Source organism: Carcharodon carcharias, chromosome 18 (genome assembly GCF_017639515.1).
Source record: "Carcharodon carcharias isolate sCarCar2 chromosome 18, sCarCar2.pri, whole genome shotgun sequence".
NCBI lineage: Eukaryota > Metazoa > Chordata > Chondrichthyes > Lamniformes > Lamnidae > Carcharodon > Carcharodon carcharias.
Window position 1 is genome coordinate 40342500 of NC_054484.1, and position 19079 is coordinate 40361578.

At 43.3% G+C, this 19079-nt stretch overlaps 1 protein-coding gene across 1 annotated transcript in view; it reads right to left on the reverse strand.

Moving 5' to 3' along the window:
- LOC121290438 (suppressor of tumorigenicity 14 protein homolog) overlaps window positions 1-19079 on the reverse strand; it is a 172606-nt gene that overhangs the window by 143820 nt on the left and 9707 nt on the right. The window contains exons 4-7 of the mRNA XM_041210876.1: window positions 6306-6433; window positions 5055-5122; window positions 3598-3794; window positions 2094-2132 (exon numbers count right to left, since the gene is read on the reverse strand). Of these exons, the coding sequence (XP_041066810.1) occupies window positions 2094-2132; window positions 3598-3794; window positions 5055-5122; window positions 6306-6433 (432 nt within the window). The remainder of the gene's footprint in view (window positions 1-2093; window positions 2133-3597; window positions 3795-5054; window positions 5123-6305; window positions 6434-19079) is intronic.

Here is a 19079-nt window from a genome sequence, read left to right on the forward strand (position 1 = left end):
GCTGGTTCCACTCTCCAGCCCTTTCCCAATAGTCCTGCAAATGATTTCTCATCGGATAATTATCCAATTTCTTCAATCTTCCTACTGCTGATGCATGGTCCCCATCACCATCATAACAAACTACCCAAAACAGAATCCGAGGGGCTCCCACTAGAAAAATGCGTGTGTAACGTGGCCACTATTTTGGAGTCAAATTGACATCCATGGTGCCGACAATACTGACACCATCCATCAGGATGTTGTGGCCTATGTATTTGCAGGGCTTAAATAATTTGGCTGGAGTCCTTGATTGTCGCAAACTGTACATGATATGTTGTAACGAATGAACACAGAGGGCTGCATTTTCTTAGTTCCAAATTGATAATATCTGAAATTTCATAACAAGCTCTAAGTGCAATATGGGAAGCTATTTTCACAATAATTATTTTTTCTAATGAACTATGCTTTCTTAGATTTATATACTATAATCATGAGTTCTTCCCATAGGGTAATTGAATTGAAATCAAGTCTGTAACATTTTTTACGCAGATTTTAACAACAGAACCAATAATTATTACAATTTACACAGTATTCATTGGTATAACACACAACAACCCAACCACCTGCAGCAAAGAACAGATATATTTAACAACATATCACAAGTACTACACTGCATATAGAACTGCATAATGTTGGACCTCCTGCTTAGACCTTTTCACACACAAAGAAGCAGCAAATGTTATGTGGAGCAGCCACTGGGGGATTGACTGAAGAACTGTAAAGTATTATGTTTAAGACACTGATATTAAATTGTCTTATATCAAACAAAATGATATATTGTTTGCAAATTAGAAATTGTTTTATACAAATATCTACTTTGCTGTATGAGGGATCTAGCAGAAATTCAAACAGGTATTTGGAATTTGTTTAAAGCAATTTATGAAACTATATATTTTTAATTATCTTCGGCATCTTTTTTGAAATAGCTCGAGATAAAATTAGATTACATTTGTAATTTGAATCTTCCCGAGCTACCCTCACAGCTAGATTAACAGATTCTATTACCACCAACATTTTGCTGATTCCTCATTGGCCTCAAGTTACGAACATGTTGCAAACATACGAACATACAAATTAGGAACAGGTGTATAGGCCACGTGGCCCCTCAAGCCTGCTCCTCCATTCAATAAAATCATGACTGATCTGATTGCAACCTCAACTACACATCCCCACCTACCCCCGATAACCTTTCACTCCCTTGCTAATTAAGCATTTATCTAGCTCTGCCTTAAAAATATTCAAAGACTCTGCTTCCACCGTCTTTTGAGGAAGGGCCAAAGACTCACTGCCCTCTGCGAGACAAAATTTCTCCTCATCTATGTCTTAAATGAGTGACCACCAATGTCTTAAATGAGTGACTGCTTATTTTTAAACAGTGACCCCTAGTTCTAGATTCTCCCGCAAGAGGAAACATCCTTTCCACATCCAACTTGTTAAGCCCCCTCAGGATCTTATATGTTTCAATCAAGCTGCCTCTTACTCTTCTAAACTCAAGCAGATACAAGCCTAGCCTGTCCAACCGTTCCTCATAAGACAGCCTTTCATTCCAAGTATAAGTCTAGTAAACCTTCTCTGAACTGCTTCCAATGCATTTACGTCCTTCTTTAAATAAGGAGACCAATACTGTACACAGTACTCCAGATGTGGTTTCACTAGTGTCTTGTATAACTGAAGCATAACCTCCCTACTTTTATATTTCCCTTGCAACAAACATTAATATTCCATTAGCTTTCCTAATTATTTGCTGTACCTAGATGCTAACCTTTTGCGATTCATGCACTAGGACATCCAGATCCCTCTGCAGCTCAGAACTCTGCATTTTCTCGTCATTTGGATAATATGCTTTGTTTTATTCTTCCTGCCAAAATGGCCAATTTCAAATTTTACAGCATTATACTCCATTTGCCAGATCTTTGCCCATTCACTTAACTTATTTATATCCCTTTGTAGCCTCATGTCCTCTTCACAACTTACTTTCCCACCTATCTTTGTATTTTGTAAGTTAAGCAGAAAGAATAGTTGCCTGCAATATAATTATTTAAAAGGCCATGTACCTTCTTCCAAGAAGAGTGAATACTCATCATGTTCTGTTTCTGTAACAAAATATTAGGAGTAAAAACATTAGCAACAAATTTCAAAACAGTCTAAAATACCAAAATGAATGAACACTTCAAGACACATGGATTATCAATAAGTTTACTAATATTTCTTATTGTAGGGTGGGGGTTTTGCATTAACCAAAATCCACGAGACAGCTAGAACCATTCAGCTCTGAAACATTGGGCAAGATCTTACCTGTGTTGGGTGGGATGGGCGGGGTGGGCAGGGGCAGGCATGGAACCAATTGCCGTCCGCGATCAGCTGCGTGCCGCCATTTTATGTGGGTGGGCCAGACTGACGCAAGGCTCAGTGCCACCTGTGCGAGGCGGGGGGGCGGAGGGAGAGTCGGGGCCTGCGCTCTTTCATGCACAGAGCTGCCTCAGGGAGATTAAGTTGATAGTACACATTTTTAATAAAGGAGGAAAAATAATATTTAAACATGTCCCATCATGTGACAGTGTCACATGAACTAGGACATGCTTGTGAATTGTGCAAAACTTAATTAATTATTTTTAAAAACTTTTCCTGAAAAATGCGAAGGCCGCTTGGGCTCTTTGCCTGCCCTCCAACCTTAAGGTTGGGTGGGCAGCGTTGCTAACAACTTCAGTTGTTTTTTTAATGGCCTTAATAGGCCGTTGACAGTTCGGCGGGTGCGCAACCGTCTCCGGCGCACGCCCGCTGAACTAAATATCTAAATGACACGCGAAGACGTCAGGACACATGCCTGACGTCATGGAGCGTCATTTTACATGTTGGCGTGTCAGGTCCGCCCCCACACCCCAACGTCAAAAGTCCGCCCATTATATTATATTCACCATGTTGAGTTCTGAAAAGCTGGAATAGTTGGCTGGGATTTTCCGGCCCTGCCTGCAATGTGTCGAGCCAGCCAAAAATCTATTGACTTCAGCAACACTGGTAAATCCTGCCAATGGGCAGGACCGGAGGATCCCACCGATTGTATAATCTGATATAAAACAAATTAAAAGTTAGCTTCATGCAAACCAATCACATCATTGTTGAATACTCTGTTCATACAGCTGTGAACTGGGAACAAAAAAAACCCCTTGAAGTAACACATTCTAAAGACTTGATCACAACACCATGCAAATTTAAGCATCGCCTCCACCTCCACAGTCCCCTTTGCTTGAGAAATAGGGTGTAACATGATAAGTACATGACACTGATCACAGGGCGGAGTTTTATGGCCCCTCCCACCAGCGGGATCTCCCAGTCCCGCCGAAGTCAGTGGACTTTTGGCCAGCTTGTCGCATTTTCCAGCCCCGCCCCCGCCACGATGGGGCTGTAAAGTTCCATCCACACTGTTCTTTTGTTTAATCTTCTGCTGACTGCAAATGGAAATACATAGATCTGTCCCCACACCCCCAAATATATACATTGATGATCAATAACTGGCGTCCCATCTCTAATTATGAGAATTAATATAGGAAACCTTCATACCATAAATGTTAATGGATTTAACATCTACGTGGAACTTTCCCAACAGCGCTGTATCAGTGCTAGATTCAGTTGTTTTCCGCAGATGGTTATCCAATACCTTAACCACATCATATGCATGTAGGACCTTGTTGTCTTCTACAAGTCTGTTTCTCCCCACAGAGAATGTAAGCATGAAGTAAGCGAAAATACTTCCTTCACTGTGAAAAAAGATACACAGTAAATTCCATTAGAAAACCCAGTTGCAAAAAACAAAACATTTGCATTTGTAATCTTTCAACGTCTCAGCTGAGTGACAATTTTTCACTTGTAGAAAATATCAATAACACCATTGTTATTCAAATTTAAAGCACTTATCATACCAACTCATTTATCTGGTTTTAAAATTATTTTTTCTTAAAAATGTTTAAAAGATCTGCAGACTTGCACCACACAAAAAAAAGTTTTTAATGGGAGTACTCAAAAATTGCTGTTAATACTTTTTGAGACAGATTTCACTGTAAAGAACAAATCAGAAGGGTTATTCTGCCATTTGTCCCTAATTAACTACTAACAATCTTTGATGACAGAATGAAAATATCAACTTTGATTGTAGTTAACCTCCATAAACCAGCTTATCTAAAAGCCCCAATCTCCATATCCCTTCTAGCACCGAGCCCCTCTTAGTCATCACACCCTTCCTCACTGACTTAAATTAGCTCATGGTCCTCCAACAATTAAAATGTTTATACCTATGTCTAAATCTTTTCATAGGCTTTTCCCTCCCTATCTCTATAACATTCTTTAATCACCCCTTCATATTCTCCATTTCTCTGACTTTGTCCTCTTGTACATCCCCAGTTCCTTTTCTTCCATGCCTTTACAGATTAAATGACCTCCTTCAGTGCAGTATCATTCTATGATTCAGTGATTCAGTCACATAGGGTCTCATCCTCATAAATTCCCTCCCTAAATCCCAATGCCTTTTCACCTCGCACTCCTCTGCAAAACCCATTCTTTTTTAAATTTTTAGTCACTCCACATCATCTCTGTTTCTTTGGCTCAAGGCCCATTTTCCTCACACATTTGTGAAGTGCCTTTGAATGTTTTGCTATATAAAATGTGCTATATAAATGCAGCCAACAACAGTTGTTGTTAAGATTGTTTGCTGCCCATTAAAGTTTGCTTTAGAAACATTGTCAATTTCATATATCCTTTCAGGACTTTGATTACATTTTGTTGAAAGGAACCCCTTGTTGCCACAGAGTAAAAGCCATAATAATCATAACGATATGTTTGTAGATGTTCAATACATTATGATCCCAACTCTAGGTTTCAGTGAAGGAGAATGCATCATTAGCTGATTGTTAAAAAACCCCTGAATGAATGTTAGAAACAAATTAATATTTGAGAAGTCTAAGAAAATTTTGGACCGGAAGGAAAAGCCATCATATGAGAACATTAAAGAAATGGATTCCTACCTAAAGGAGATGACATTGACACTGACAAAACGTTGTGCCAACTGCGATCTTCTAAACATCTCAGCCAACTGCCAAACACATAAAATAAAATAAACCAAAGCTAGCAATTGAAATCTACCTCTCAGTTAATTCTAAGTAACTAAAACAGAAAATGCTGAAAAAAACTCAGCCTGTCTGACAGCATCTGTGGAGAGAGAAACAGAGTTGACTTTTCGAGTCCGTATGAGTCATACAGAATCGAAACGTCAACTCTGTTTCTCTCTCCACAGATGCTGTCAGACATGCTGAGATTTTTTCCAGCAGTTTCTGTTTTTGTTTCAGATTTCCAGCATCCTCAGTAGTTTGCTTTTATTTATAAGTAACTATCTTATAGCCTAGCTATGACTAAATCACTTTTTTTCATGCAAATGAGAGATTAATAACATATTTGATAAAGATTCATTATCATTTTTACTACACCCTAAAGTATGTGCATTAACAGGAGGGGAATAATGTGGTGATTAAATGTAACAGGATATATTTAGGGTTGTGATATTATGGCTTAGAGTTTGTACCAAAATTGGCCAAATGAGCATAAAAAATCAAACAGCTTCAAGTGCAAGTTATCTCGAGGATAAATTGAGTTTTTGCAACCTTTAGCACTGCTTTTTAAAAAAAATTGCACTTGAAATTGACCCTGCTCACAAATGAGCATGCTGTTTGCACCCTATTTCGACCGCTCATGGATGCTCTTCAAATTAAGCTTCTTTTTTAGATGCAAAGACACTGGTGCACACATTTTAAAGATACCTAATTTACTACGAAACAACTAGTGAATTCCAATGAAATGGGTAAATTGTTATATTGTTATATAAAGTAATTTTCAATGATTTTAAATTTAGATTACTTGCACGTATTGTAAAAATGCTAATTTTTGCGGTCAAACCATTTTCAGTTTTATTAATAAAACTGCATCAGGTTACTATTCCTAAATATACCAGGCTAGGAAAGACAACAATTATGCTTTGTTATACTCCCCGATGATGCTGGCTCGTGGAAGACTTTTCATTGTGATTTTTTTTTGGGAAAATAAATTTGGGTGAAACTTGAACCATAATTTCACTCCAGAAAACCACTGATTTCAAACGCAATTTGCACACAAATTGTCAATTATGCTGATTTGTGGCCATATAACCTCTTGATCCTGTTTAAAGTGGATTGTGCCTAGGAGTGAAAAACCATACAAACTATGCATAAAAGTATGTTACTTACTGATTCCTCGGCCTGATTGGCTAAGTCTATGAACTCAGTTGTTCTGCTGTCTGTTAATGCAGAACTGAAGAAGGCATTTACCAGATGAATCGAACCACTGAAGTAAACTCTACCGTTTGGAATATCATCTGTTGGAGTTGATAGAATACAGAAAATTAACCAGAACTATTACAACATTCAGAAGCTGTATATGAGTGAAAGCTTTACTCTTGACTGATTGAAAGAGAAATGCAATCACTATGGCTCAATAGTAAATGACAAATTTATTCTTCAATTATTAGAAATATGTAAGCAAAACTCCAAAAGGCAAAACCAAAAAAGTGTTAGAAAATGTTACAAAAATGAGTCCAATAACAACCTGTATTTATATGATGCCTTTAAAGTAAAACCTCCAAGGCACCTCACAGGAGCATTATCAAAGAAAATAACATGGAGCTACATAATATATTGTCAAAAAGGTAGGTTTTAAGAGGGTCTTAAAGAAGAAATGAGAGGTAGAGAGGGGGAAAGGTTTAGAAAAGGATTTCCGGAACTTAGGACCTTGGCAGCTGCAGACATGACCTCCAATGGTGGAGTAATTAAAATTAGGGATGCTCAAGAGGCCAGAATTGAAGGAGGGCAGATATCTTGAAGTGCTCTAGGGGTGAGGACATTATAAAAATAGGCAGGGGCAAGGCCATGGAAGGAACTGAAAACAAGGGTGAGAAATTTAAAATGGAGGCATCGCCAGCCTGGGAGCCGATGTATGTCAGTGAGCACAAGGGTGGTGGGTGAACAAGACTTGGTGCGAGTTAGGACATGGGCAGGAGAGGTCTGGGTGATCTCAAGTTTGCAGAGAATAGAACATGGGAGGCTGGCCAGGAATGCGATGGCATAGTCAAACCTAGAGGTAACAAAGCCATGGATAAGGGTTTTAGCAGCAGATGAGCTGAGGCAGGGTAGAGCTGGGCGATGTCACAGAGGTGGAAGTGACTTTCTTAGTGATGGGGTGGATGTGATCACAAATCAGACCAAGGTTAGGACCCAAAAGGAGTCACAATATCACGAAGCTAATGTACACATGGTTAATTCTTATATAAGCAAAAAGGATCTTGATTAAGAAAGAATATTATGAAGGAATGCATTTCAGTTATGATTTAGTGCCACAAATCATCATGTGTTAGTTGTAGCTCTGTTGGTAACATTTTTGCCTCTGAGACAGAAGGTTGTGAGTTCAAGTTCCACAGCAGGACTTGAGCATAAAATCAAGGTACTCCACTACAGCACTAAAGGTATGCTGAACTGACAAAGGTGTGATCTTTTGGATGAGATATTTAACCAAGGCCCCCTTTCAAAAGTAGGGAGCTTCCCCTTATGTTCTGGCCAATATTTATACCTCAATCACCATCACAAATCAGATTATGCAATCATTACCATACTGCTAGCTGTGAGAGTTTGCTGCACACAAATTGGTTGTTGCATTTCCTACATTATAACAGTGACTACACTTCACTGACTGCAAGGCACTGTGGAATGTGCTGTAGTTGTGTAAGGTGTTATGTAAATGGAGATTATTGGCCCATGTCTTCCGAGGAGTGCCAATCATCGTTGGATTGCCGCTGCATCTGGAAAATTGCCTGACCCGACGCTGCTCCGCATTTCTCCTGGGGCTTTCCAAGCCAGTCTGTCCCAGAAACACGGAGTGCAGCATTCCTTGGAGAATTCCATCAGATCATAGGAGAGCTGGTGGAAGACGAGATATGTCCATTTTTTACAGCACTAGCTACTATATTTTAAGTTTAAATATCCAGTCTGAATGTTAGTGAACAGATGAGTGAATGGGTGAGTAAATGGGTGATGGCTAGGTGGGTAATGTGGGTTGATGGGTAGGCAGTAGTGGGGGGGCTGTTGAGGGGGTAGGTGGGTGAGTGGGCAAATGGGTAGGGGTAAGTGAGTAGGGGTTGGTGGGTGAGATGGGTAAGTGGGAAGGGTTAGGTGAGTGAGTGGGTAGTCAAGGCTGGGGGATGGAAGGGTAGTCAGCTGGTTTGGAGGGTTGTGAGTATTTGGGGGCAATCAGGGGTTGGGTAGTCGCGGGTTAGTTGGAGGATCTGGGGTGTAGAAAAGAATGGCTGGGAGTGTCGTCAGGTGGTCGGGGGGGGGGCGTTGTTGAAAGTAGGGTGGTCGCGGGTTAGTCAGGAGGGTAGTTGCAGGATGGTGGGTCGGGTGGTTAGCCAGTGGGGGGGAGTCGGGATGGTAGTCAGGAGCTCATGAGGGTAGCCAGGGGGGTGGTTGGCGGGGGTGGGGGTGGGGGGGGTGGGTGGGGGGGGGTCGGGTGGGGGGGGGTGGGGGTGGTGTTGGTGGTGGTGGTGGTGTGGTAGTTTGGAGTTGGGGGTGAGAAAGGTAGCCAGGGGTCAGTATGTTTGATTGAGGGTTCAGTTCTGGAGTTACCCAGGAGTTAGACTAGGTTTTACTCGGTCTAAAATTTCCTGGGTAACTATCCAGGTAAGTTGGAGATTTTATGTTCGATCTCTGACATTCTTACTGTTAGGCTATTCGGTTAGATCTTCGCACAGGGTTGCCAGTTTTGATTTTGCTGGCATTTAATGTGATTTTGCAGTTTATGGAAATGAATCTACTTGTTGCATACAGTAAGAAACCTGTGGCATGTTTGCAAGATACCTTGAAGCACTGATCCCACTATTTCTCTTAAATTTAAAAAAAGGACTGTAACCAATTTTCTTCCAATAAGGAAAATGAGCATAAACACACAACTGCTTTGTATAAGTCAGATATTTAAGTAAAAACACAAATACTTCTACTAAACATTTCAACGCGTGAGAAGGAAATATTTGTAGTTAATTTACCCTATTATCTTGTAACACTCCTCTATCACCATAAGAGTCTTGGATGTTATTAAAATAATCTAGTGGGATTGAATATTCATAAGCAACAGAGTTAGATGGAACCGATCCAAGAAAGAAATTAAGCTAAGTTAGGAAACTTTTCACAGTTCATCAAATACAAGGGTACTACCAGAAGACTGGAAAATAACCAGTGTTTCACTTTAACAAAAACTTAAGAGTAGAATACTCAGAATTTTAAACTTTTAGCTTTGCATCTATATTTGGAAACGTTATGGAATTTATCAAAAAGAAACAATTCAAATATCAAAATAAAAGCAATGATTCCAAGCCCATGAGTTGTTCTGGGATGGCACCTGATGCCAACAAATTTGTTATAATGCAAAGAGGGTTTAAAATAATTGGTTGACAATGATAATGTGGTTTCTTTTATATGGCTTGATTTTCAGAAACTATTTGATGAGGAATGGGCTTTGTAGTATTAGGGTTTGTAAGGGTTAACGTGTGGGACTATGTAAAAAGCACCTCCCAAAATAATGATGTAAGAGAACACATAACAAGGTGGGGAGAGGAGAATGCTCATGGCTTTGGCAGTGCAATACCTACGCCAGGATTTTCTGCTCCAGTTTGTGGTAGGTGTGTTTGGCAGCATGAGCGGAAGGCTCAGATCGCATGTCCTGGTGATGTGAATCCAGGACGCAATTGGCCCCTCCCACCGTCAGTGCAGTGCCATGTGTTCCCGCTGTCCAACATCAGAAACTTAATTTTAATGCATTTGAATCTCATCACTCTGTCCGCAAGCCGAAATCATCCCCCCACGCCAAATTTAATTCCCATGTTGGCGTGACTTCAAGGACGGTGTGATTTACAACTGCCTTTAAAAGGCGTGCACCTGGCGAGCTAAACTTCAAGGGGAACTCGGAGGTGAGCGCACACAACCTTGTGCAGCACTTGAAAGGAGCATCCGCAGGACATCAAGGAAACGGCGCTGTGCATTCAGCATTCAGGGGGGCATAGGCAAGTCGCTTTATTCCAGCTGGCTTTCAGTGCAGTGCCGGGGAAAGGGGTCCAGCTGAGGTGGGGCCAGGGGAAGGCAAGGCAGCACAGACTGATGAAAGTGCACAGGCACATGTCCGGGGGGAGGGGGACTCCCCTTGTGAAAGGTGGGCATGGAATAATCACAGATGGAGGCGCTCAGAGTCCCTTGCAACGTATTTATTCAGGTTTGGACTAGTAACCCTCATGGTTCAAGCTAACAGCGCAGCTTGCAGTGCAGGTTCGGATAATGCCTGCACCTGAGCTGAGAACACAGCATGCAGAAGAGTGGCTGAAGCTGCCGCCAATTGGTTAAGTGGAGCGGGGTGGAGATGAGTGGGGTTTTGGGCATACATGAAGTGCACTACATACAGGCCAACCAAGTGGTGGCCAGCACTCTCTGGATGCAGCCAAAGCTGGAGACTTAGCCAAGAGAGGTACTTAGGAACTATGCTAGCCCTCATGTCTCTCCCTTTGACACTGCAGGAGGAGAACATCAGGATCATGGAGTCTGCTGATTGAGATGGGAGCAGAGAAGGAAAAGAATGCACCGGAGGTGCCTGGCTCACCAATGGGAGGAGCGCCACCCTCAGGATGAAGTTGTGGTAGGGCCTCCTATGCATTCAGCTGAAGATCCACAGTGAGTAGTCCCTCGTAGGAGATCCAGGGTTTATAGATGGTGCTTGTCATTCTTGCAGATGAACGAGAACCCAGTCGCCGAAGACTATACATGTCTAGGGAACTGGTCACTCATATATGCCATCTTGTGCAAGATTTGTTGCCATGGGGACTTGGAGGGCATCCACTGCCAATGGCAGTGAAAATGATCATGGCGCACAATTTTTAGATCAATGGCTCCTTCTAGGGTTCCACAGCTGACCTGTGTGGGGTCTTGCAAGCCTCCACCCACAAGTGCATCCAGGACATCATGCATTCTATTTTTGCGAAGACAGAGAATTTTGTGCATCTCAACTGGGATCAGGAAAGCCAGGAAGCAAGAGTACTGGGATTTGTGCAGATGCACAGGCGCAGGGTGCCATCAACTGCACTCACGTGGTGCTTAGATCTCCATGGCAACAAGCAGCTCAGTATGTCAGCCACAAAGGCTTCCAGTCGCTTGAATGTTCAGCTGGTCTGTGACCACAATAAATGCATCCTGCAGGTCTGTGCGCAATACTCAGGGAGCGTCCACAACTCCGACATCCCCAGCAGGTCTCAGATCGCTGACATTTTCCAGGGTCCACAAAGGCTGCAAGGTAGGCTCCTTGGGGACAAGGGCTATCCACAGAAGACATGGCTGATGATGCCCATGCGGTGGCCTCAGACTGCAGCAGACAGACGGTATAACTAGATTTATGCCGCAGCCCGGACTTTGGTAGAGCAAATGACTGGCATCTTGAAAATGGGGTTCTGGTGTCTCAACAGGTCAGGTGGAGCACTCCAGTACTGTCCCAAGGGGGTGTCATGCATCATTATAGTTTGTTGAGTGCTACACAACCTGGTACTGCCACAGGGGGATGCCCTGGCTGAGGAGGAGATTGAAGAGCTGCACATCTCCTCCGATGAGGAGGACATCAAAGGGAATGAGGGTGATGGGATCCAGAAGCTGAGGATGCCGGTGATGAGGCCATCACACTGGCCAGACGAGGTAGGCGTGCTCATGAGGCCCTAATGGCCGCAAGATTCGTGGAGGATGATGACAAAATGCAGTGAGGACACCCCTGACATCCTCACATTGCATCTATGAATGTTTGACATCTGCCTGGCTGATGGCAGCGCACATACCCTCTGTGATCAGGCTCATGTCATGAAGATGCAGTGGAGGCACCAATAGTCGGAAGATTCCAGGAGGATGATGATGACATGCAGTGAGGACACTCCATAGATCTTCACATAGCATCTGTGAATGTCTGACTCCTGTCTAGCTGAGGGCAGCTTGCTTGCGCTCTGTGAACAGGGTCAAATCATGGAGATGCAGCAGTGATACTGTCAAGAAAACAGGAAATTGTAATATTTTTCTTCTGGTAATAACCCTGGCATATTTTCTTATGTGCTGGAAGTCAGGCTGTTGGCGTTGTAAATATGGCAATTGGATTAAGACCTAGCGTGACTGCAAGGGTCTAAAACCAACAGTAAGAAATGGTTTTGATATGTTAATGAATGAAGAGGAACTTCAATCAGAGTTTTACATAAAGCAATAGCAGGAATAGTTTTGAATTGAGTTGTTTTAGTTGAAAGGAGGTATATGCAGCTTGTAAAAAGGTGTAAGGAAATAAGGTAAAGATAGGGTAACAAAAAAAGAAAATGCTGGAAAAACTCAGCAGGCCTAACAGCATCTGTGGAGAGGAAGACAGGCCAGCGATAGGTGGAGGCAAAGGTGAGATTGACAAAGATGTTATGAACAAAAGGACAAAGGGGTGTTAATGATAGTGGCACTCACTAAAGGAGGTGCTGATGGTGGCATTAAGGTCAGAAAGCAGAATGTGGTAATAGCAGGATAAGGGTAAGCACTCTGGAAAGAACAACATGAACATGTAACAGATGGCTCTTGTGGGGGTGGGATGCGGTGGTGGGAAAAATGGTCGAAAATAGGATAAAAGGTAGGGATAAAACAATGAATAAAAATGAAAATAAATAAAAATAAAAATGTGGATAAAAAATAAAAATTAAAAAATAAAGGTGAATATTGAAAAAAGGGGATAAAAAGGGGGTGAGGAAGGAGGAGAGAGTTCATGGTCTGAAGTTGCTGAGCTCAATGTTAAGTCCGGAAGGCTGTAAAGTGCCTAATCAGAAGATGAGGTGCTGTTCCTCCAGTTTGCGTTGGGCTTCACTGGAACATTGCAGCAGGCCAAGGATGGACATGTGGGCATGAGAGCAAGATGATGTGTTGAAATGGTTGTCGACAGGAAGGTCTGGGTCATGTTTGCGGCCAGACCGAAGGTGTTCCACAAAGTGGTCACCCAGTCTGCGTTTGGTCTCTCCAATGTAGAGACGACCACATTGGGAGCAGCGAATGCAATAGACCAAATTAAAGGAGGTGCAAGTGAAGCACTGCTTCACCTGAAAGGAGTGTTTGGGCCCTTGGACGGTGAGGAGGGAGGAGGCAAAGGGGCAAGTATTGCGGCTTCTGCGATTGCACGGGAAGATGCCATGGGAGGGGGTGAGGTGTTGGGGGCAATGGAGGAATGAACCAGCCTGTCCCGGAGAGAATGGTCCCTACAGAATGCCGACGGGGGGGGTGAAGGGAAGATGTGTTTGGTGATGGCATCATGCTGGAGTTGGCGGAAATGATGGAGGATGATCCTTTGAATGCAGAGGCTGGTGGGGTGAAAAATGAGGACAAGGGAGACCCTATTATGGTTCTGGGAGGGAGAAGAAGATATGAGGGCAGAGGCGCAGGAGATTTCTCTTCACAGATGGTGTTAGACCTGCTGAGTTTTTCCAGCATTCTCTGTTTTGGTTTCAGATTTCCAGCATCCACAGTATTTTGTTTTTATCTTAAGGATAGGGTAGGTTTATTTTTACAAGTCTAAGATCTAAAGTAAAGAACGCTTTAATTAATTCTGGGAAGAAAGCATTTCTGAAGAGAGATCAAAGGAATGCATTTAAGTAAATACTGAAGCCTATCTGAGGGGTAGCTGGTCAGATCTCCCAGAAGACAGCAGGATAGTTGGTCAGAAGACAGTGTGAATAAGGCCAGACTGAGAGAACCAGTTGCTGCCAGCCTCAGAGGATACCCCAAGGAAAAAGCACCTGTGTGGTAAAAATTACTGGCCTTCTATAGGTTCTAAGACCTATAAAGATAGCTGCTGAACAGAAAAGGGGAAGGTTAGCTCTGAGGGTAGTTTATTTAAGATTTGCAGAACTGTTTTAAACTACTGGTGACTGTGTGAAGCCATTCTTGTGTTTAAGTGTATTGTGTTTTATTTGTTTCTTTTTATTCTTTTAATAAATGTTTACTATAAAATCATCACAAGTAGTTAGGGACTTCATTTCCTGATTTCAGAACCGGTCTTTGTTCTATCCAAATTGCAAAAACCGTTTTGGAAGCTGTTTCAAGTTTCCCTCTAGGATTTGAGCAGCTTGGCATTTACCATCTGCTATGCCATAACAATACTTAAACAGCACCTGGTCCTTTGGCAGCTTTCATCACCTATTCCTTTTAGGACCACACCATCACCTGACACATTCATTGCTGATGAAATTGGTACCAGCCCCACCTCAAAGGCACTGAGAGCACACCAAGAAAATCATGGAACTCCTTGATGCCTGCCCACAACATTCTGGTAGCAATGATAAGTACCATCGAGGTTCAGGCATCACTAATGTGTCGAGTGATTGTGAAGCCAGACAATCACTTTGCTCTGAGGGTTATACGCTGCACACGGAAGAGGCCCTGGACTGAGACACTTGCCTTCATCTTGTGTAGGAACCAAGATTTCACATCTATATGACACAAACACTGCTCATCATAACAAAGGGCCTTAGACAAGGAGATATTCTTGGGAGTTTATTTACAATCGTGAACATTATGTTCAAGTGATTAACACCCGTGCCCACACTGTGCAACTACACCTTCTTAACTGTCCTAACCCCACCGCTACATCTTGGTGCTCTACTGACATCCACAGTGGAGGTGGAGGCAGCCTGCTGACCACTACTCCCTGTCTGTGATGACCTTGGTGGGTGTCCTCTGTAGGGCTGAGGCCTGCTTTCGGAGTCCTGCTGTGTGGCAGTGGCACCCTCCTCAAACTGTGGAGCTGATGCTGCGGGGGCCACAGGAAAAGGGGAATTGGATGGGCCAGACACACCTGGAGTCACCTGAGCAGATGGCCCTGGGTGTGCACCAGCTGATCCTCCTCCCTATGGATGCCCGAAGGCCCCTGCTGGCTCCTTGCGAGGAAGTGGCAGCTGGAATAAATTCGAGATACCACCACCCGCTCCCGCTTTGACACTGTTGACACTGATGGATGCCAGCAAGTGCCTTAGCGTTGGAGTGCAGCTCCTGTAGCAGTGTAGGACCAATGCCCTGGACCAAGGTATCCACGGTGGCTGCCAGTGCATTGGCATGCCAGTATTATCAGCTCAGGCTGAAGGCAGACAGACTCTTCGGTCATGCCTTGCAATCTGAGGAGTGCAGTCATCAGCCCTTCCTGATGTTTCCAAGCTTGTCTTTGCAGCTCCAGCAACTAAGGTAGAACTGAGTCCAGAGGCTCATCATCTGACTTGGACTCAGTAGATTCTTGGTCTCCAAGTGCCAACATTCTTGGATTTCCCTGCCTCTATCTGCTATGGATCAGACAGTGCAGTGTGCACACCAGTGTGTGACCTCTAGGCTAATCTAGAACTAGGTCCCACTGAGGTGTGTCTCTCTGTGCTGGTGGAGACTGTGGGTGAGCGTTGCAATTGGTCTTCCATTGGTGTGTCTGCAGATTCCTCTCCCTAGGTATCCTCGGGGCTGGAGTCGATGACCTGTCTCGTGGCTGCCCTTGGCTGCTTCCCAATGTGCCTGTGAGAGGAAAAAGAAATGATTAATGCATGGCAGGGGGCTGTGAAACAGGAGACATCACTCATAGCATGGTTGTCTGATGGATGTTGCTGTGCAGGATCCTCACTTGGTTGAGTGCCGCCAACCTCACCATCTGGAGTTCACATCCTCGCCAGCCAGTTGGATGGTTCCATTTTAAAGGCTGTGAGGACCTTGATGTCAGGCATCCCTCCACCAGTCTGGGACATCTTCTTATTGTGGGATAGCTTATCCTGCACGGAGACAGATGGAGGGAGTGCAAGTAAGATGCCTGCCAAACCAGATAAGAAGGATGCCCAGCATGTGTGAAGTGAGAGCGGTGCTGTGGATGGAATGAGGACATGATGGGCAGGGGAGATGAGGGTGTTTGTGAGAGAGTGAGTGGTGATGTCCCTTAAGCTGGCAGTGAGTGCAACCCCTGCGGATATGAGTGTGATGGTTTGTGAGTGTGTGAGTTGAGAGTGATGAGAAGAATGATGTACCCTGACGGAACGGAGGGGATCATTCATCCTTTTGCGACACAAGTGACTGTCCTCTTTTGGAGCACGTTGGTGCTCACCACTGCCTACCAAGCTCAATTAGTGAGCTTGGTGGCTGGTCTTCGCTCAAAGTGAGGGTAGAGGAGTTCACTGCGGGTTTCCACTCAATCCAGCAAGGGTCCCAGAGAGGTGTCACTAAATTTTGGGGCTGCTGTCTTCTTTGCTTTCAGAGCCATCTGTTGCCTGGAACAGTCCTGGTCTGTAGACATGAAGTAGGTGCACTTTAAATATGCCGCCCGGATTCAGGAAGCACCGAGGTTACGGCGCAGCAGGCAAATCCGAGCCACCTGTCAGTGGTCCGGTGTGTTCACCATTCTTGCATTATTAATGAGGCAGGACTCGCCAGGAAGTGGACGATAAGGCGCAAAAAACCACCATTGCGGCCGGCAGGAAAAATGTCCTACTTCAAGCTCAAGACCACACTTTAGGGGAAATTCCAGCCCTAGTCATGGTTAGCTGTACAAAGTTCAGTTGTAGAAAACCAGTTGTTGTTTAAACATCTCAGTAATCATTCCGAAGCTAGACTAACCAACATACAACAGGCTTAAGGGTCGATTGTAAACTATTGAGATAAGCAAAGATTTTGATAATTAGATAATAAAGTGATCAAAAAATAGAAAAGTAAAGGCAGCCATATTTTAATTAGGATGGAGTTGGATTTTTGTGCACAGGTTTCAGCACACGATTATAGCAAGACTATAAAAGATAAAAGGATTCACTAGGACTTTCCCAACACTAGAGATTACTATAGAGAGGCTGAAGGAGTCAGTGATTTTGCACTAAAGCTGAGAAGGTAAGGGTGACCTGCATTTTGTTGGATCCTGTCTTAGGTGTTGCATTTAAACAAGCATGCTGCTTGGTCAGCTTTAGGCTGTATCTCAGGTAAGTCTGCATGTTTTTCAATATTTATGAGCACTGAAAGATTGATGCAGGGCTTTTACCAGGGCAACAGGCTCATCGGCTCTCCAATTGCTGGGACCTGCTTGCTTGGCTCCCGCAAAAAAATTCTCTGCCACCTGTGCAAAGGTAAATAAAAATGGAGGAGCCATAGAAAATCAAGAAATTATTTTCCTCCAGCGTTTCAGTATTTTGCTTCCAATGACATAGAATTACATAGAAATTACACCACAGAAAAGGGCCATTTAGTCGAACTGGTCTCTGCTGGTAATAATATTCCACACAAGCATACTCCTACCTTACTTCACCTTATCCTATCCTATCAACTTCTTTGATGGATTCTCTGTCTGACTGCTGCCAGTGAGGTGGTGGAACCAGACTAGAGAGAGAGCTATCTCTTTCATCCTCCAAATTACTGGGCAGAAATACACAGAAGTATCTCTTTGACAACACTTATGCAACTGATGAATATCCATGTGGAACCAAGGTTTGGTAGTAGTGCCCAGGCCGATATGGTCGTACCACTTCTCAGGACAATAAAAGGTGTGTTCTCCTCCTAGCCTCCTCAAATGCTACCATGAGCCTGACAAGGGCCACTTTGATTTGTACATTTGGACAGAGTGCTTTCTTAAAGGAGAAGCACAGTCTGCTTTAACAGGTCCCCTTCAGGACTCAGCTGCCCTGAGACTAAGTTCCACTCGGAGTTTAAAGCATCTGGATGAACATAGCACCTTGCCACCTCATGCTTTAGAGAAGCAGGAGGCTGGGTTTGAGGCACCTAGGCGAAGCATGCTGAAATAACTATTGAGGTGACCAAGAATGGATGCTCATTAAAATTATCAGTTGCACAAAAGTTATTTATTCAGATATTGTTTTTGGTGAGAAATGGAAATATTGGAATGGTTTTGAGGTAAACTAGACTGGGTTCATCTTAACCAGGCAAAAGCAGATATATTAGCAACCAACATAAAAACAAATACCTAGGAAAGATTTGACTCTAATCCAAGGGAATACTGTGAAACTAAGAGATTACAGAGCACAAAGGAAAATGTCTACAAGTAAGCACTGTGATGGGAAGGAAGGTAAAACAGAAATGCTCACACATGAAACAAGTTTTTAGATTTGGATTTTCTATATGTTGAAAGAAAAATACAATATATTGTATTCAGAATAATAGAGACAATGTTAATTTGCCTTAGAGTTCAAAATAACAAAATATGATCCTGGAAACTGTGGCTATGGGTTATCTGTGGGTTGCTAAAAGTTAATAGGAAAATTTATTTGAACTTCAACAATCTCTTGGATTTTCACAATTGGTGTAAAAGCAGTGGGAGTTTCACAATTGGTGTAATAACAGTGGGAGTTTCACAACTGGTGTAATAACAGTGGGAGTTTCACAATTGGTGTAATAACAGTGGGAGTCCTTCAGCAGCTGAGGAATTTCAGCTTCAATATTCTGAGCCACTTGGATTTATACATTTGGACACAATGCTTTCCTGTGCTTTCCTGAAGAGGAAGCACAAGCACCTAGCTAAATGTGTCTTCTATAGCACCGTGGATGCCAATCTTCCTGCACACACTGATGTTTCAAGAGCTACATCCTGGTCATTGCTGTCTGCCTCTACTCACCCATGGTTAATCTCTCTTGTACAGCAATGTTACAGAACATGTGGCAGATAATATGGATCTTGAGGACCTTGTGTGAGCTGTATTGTTTTTCACCCCCTGATGTATGCAAGCATTCAAAGGGCTTCAGGCTGACAGTGATATGCTCAATAGTAGTCCCATGGCCCCTTCTGTATTGACACTAAGGGTGAGATTTTATCGGTGGGCTAGGAGGCAGGGGGATACTGTAAAACTCTGGGAAGTTGCGTTGAGAAGTCTCAGGGACCCGCAATCCCGCCAGTGGGTCATTTTGTCAGCGGTGAGAAAGCAA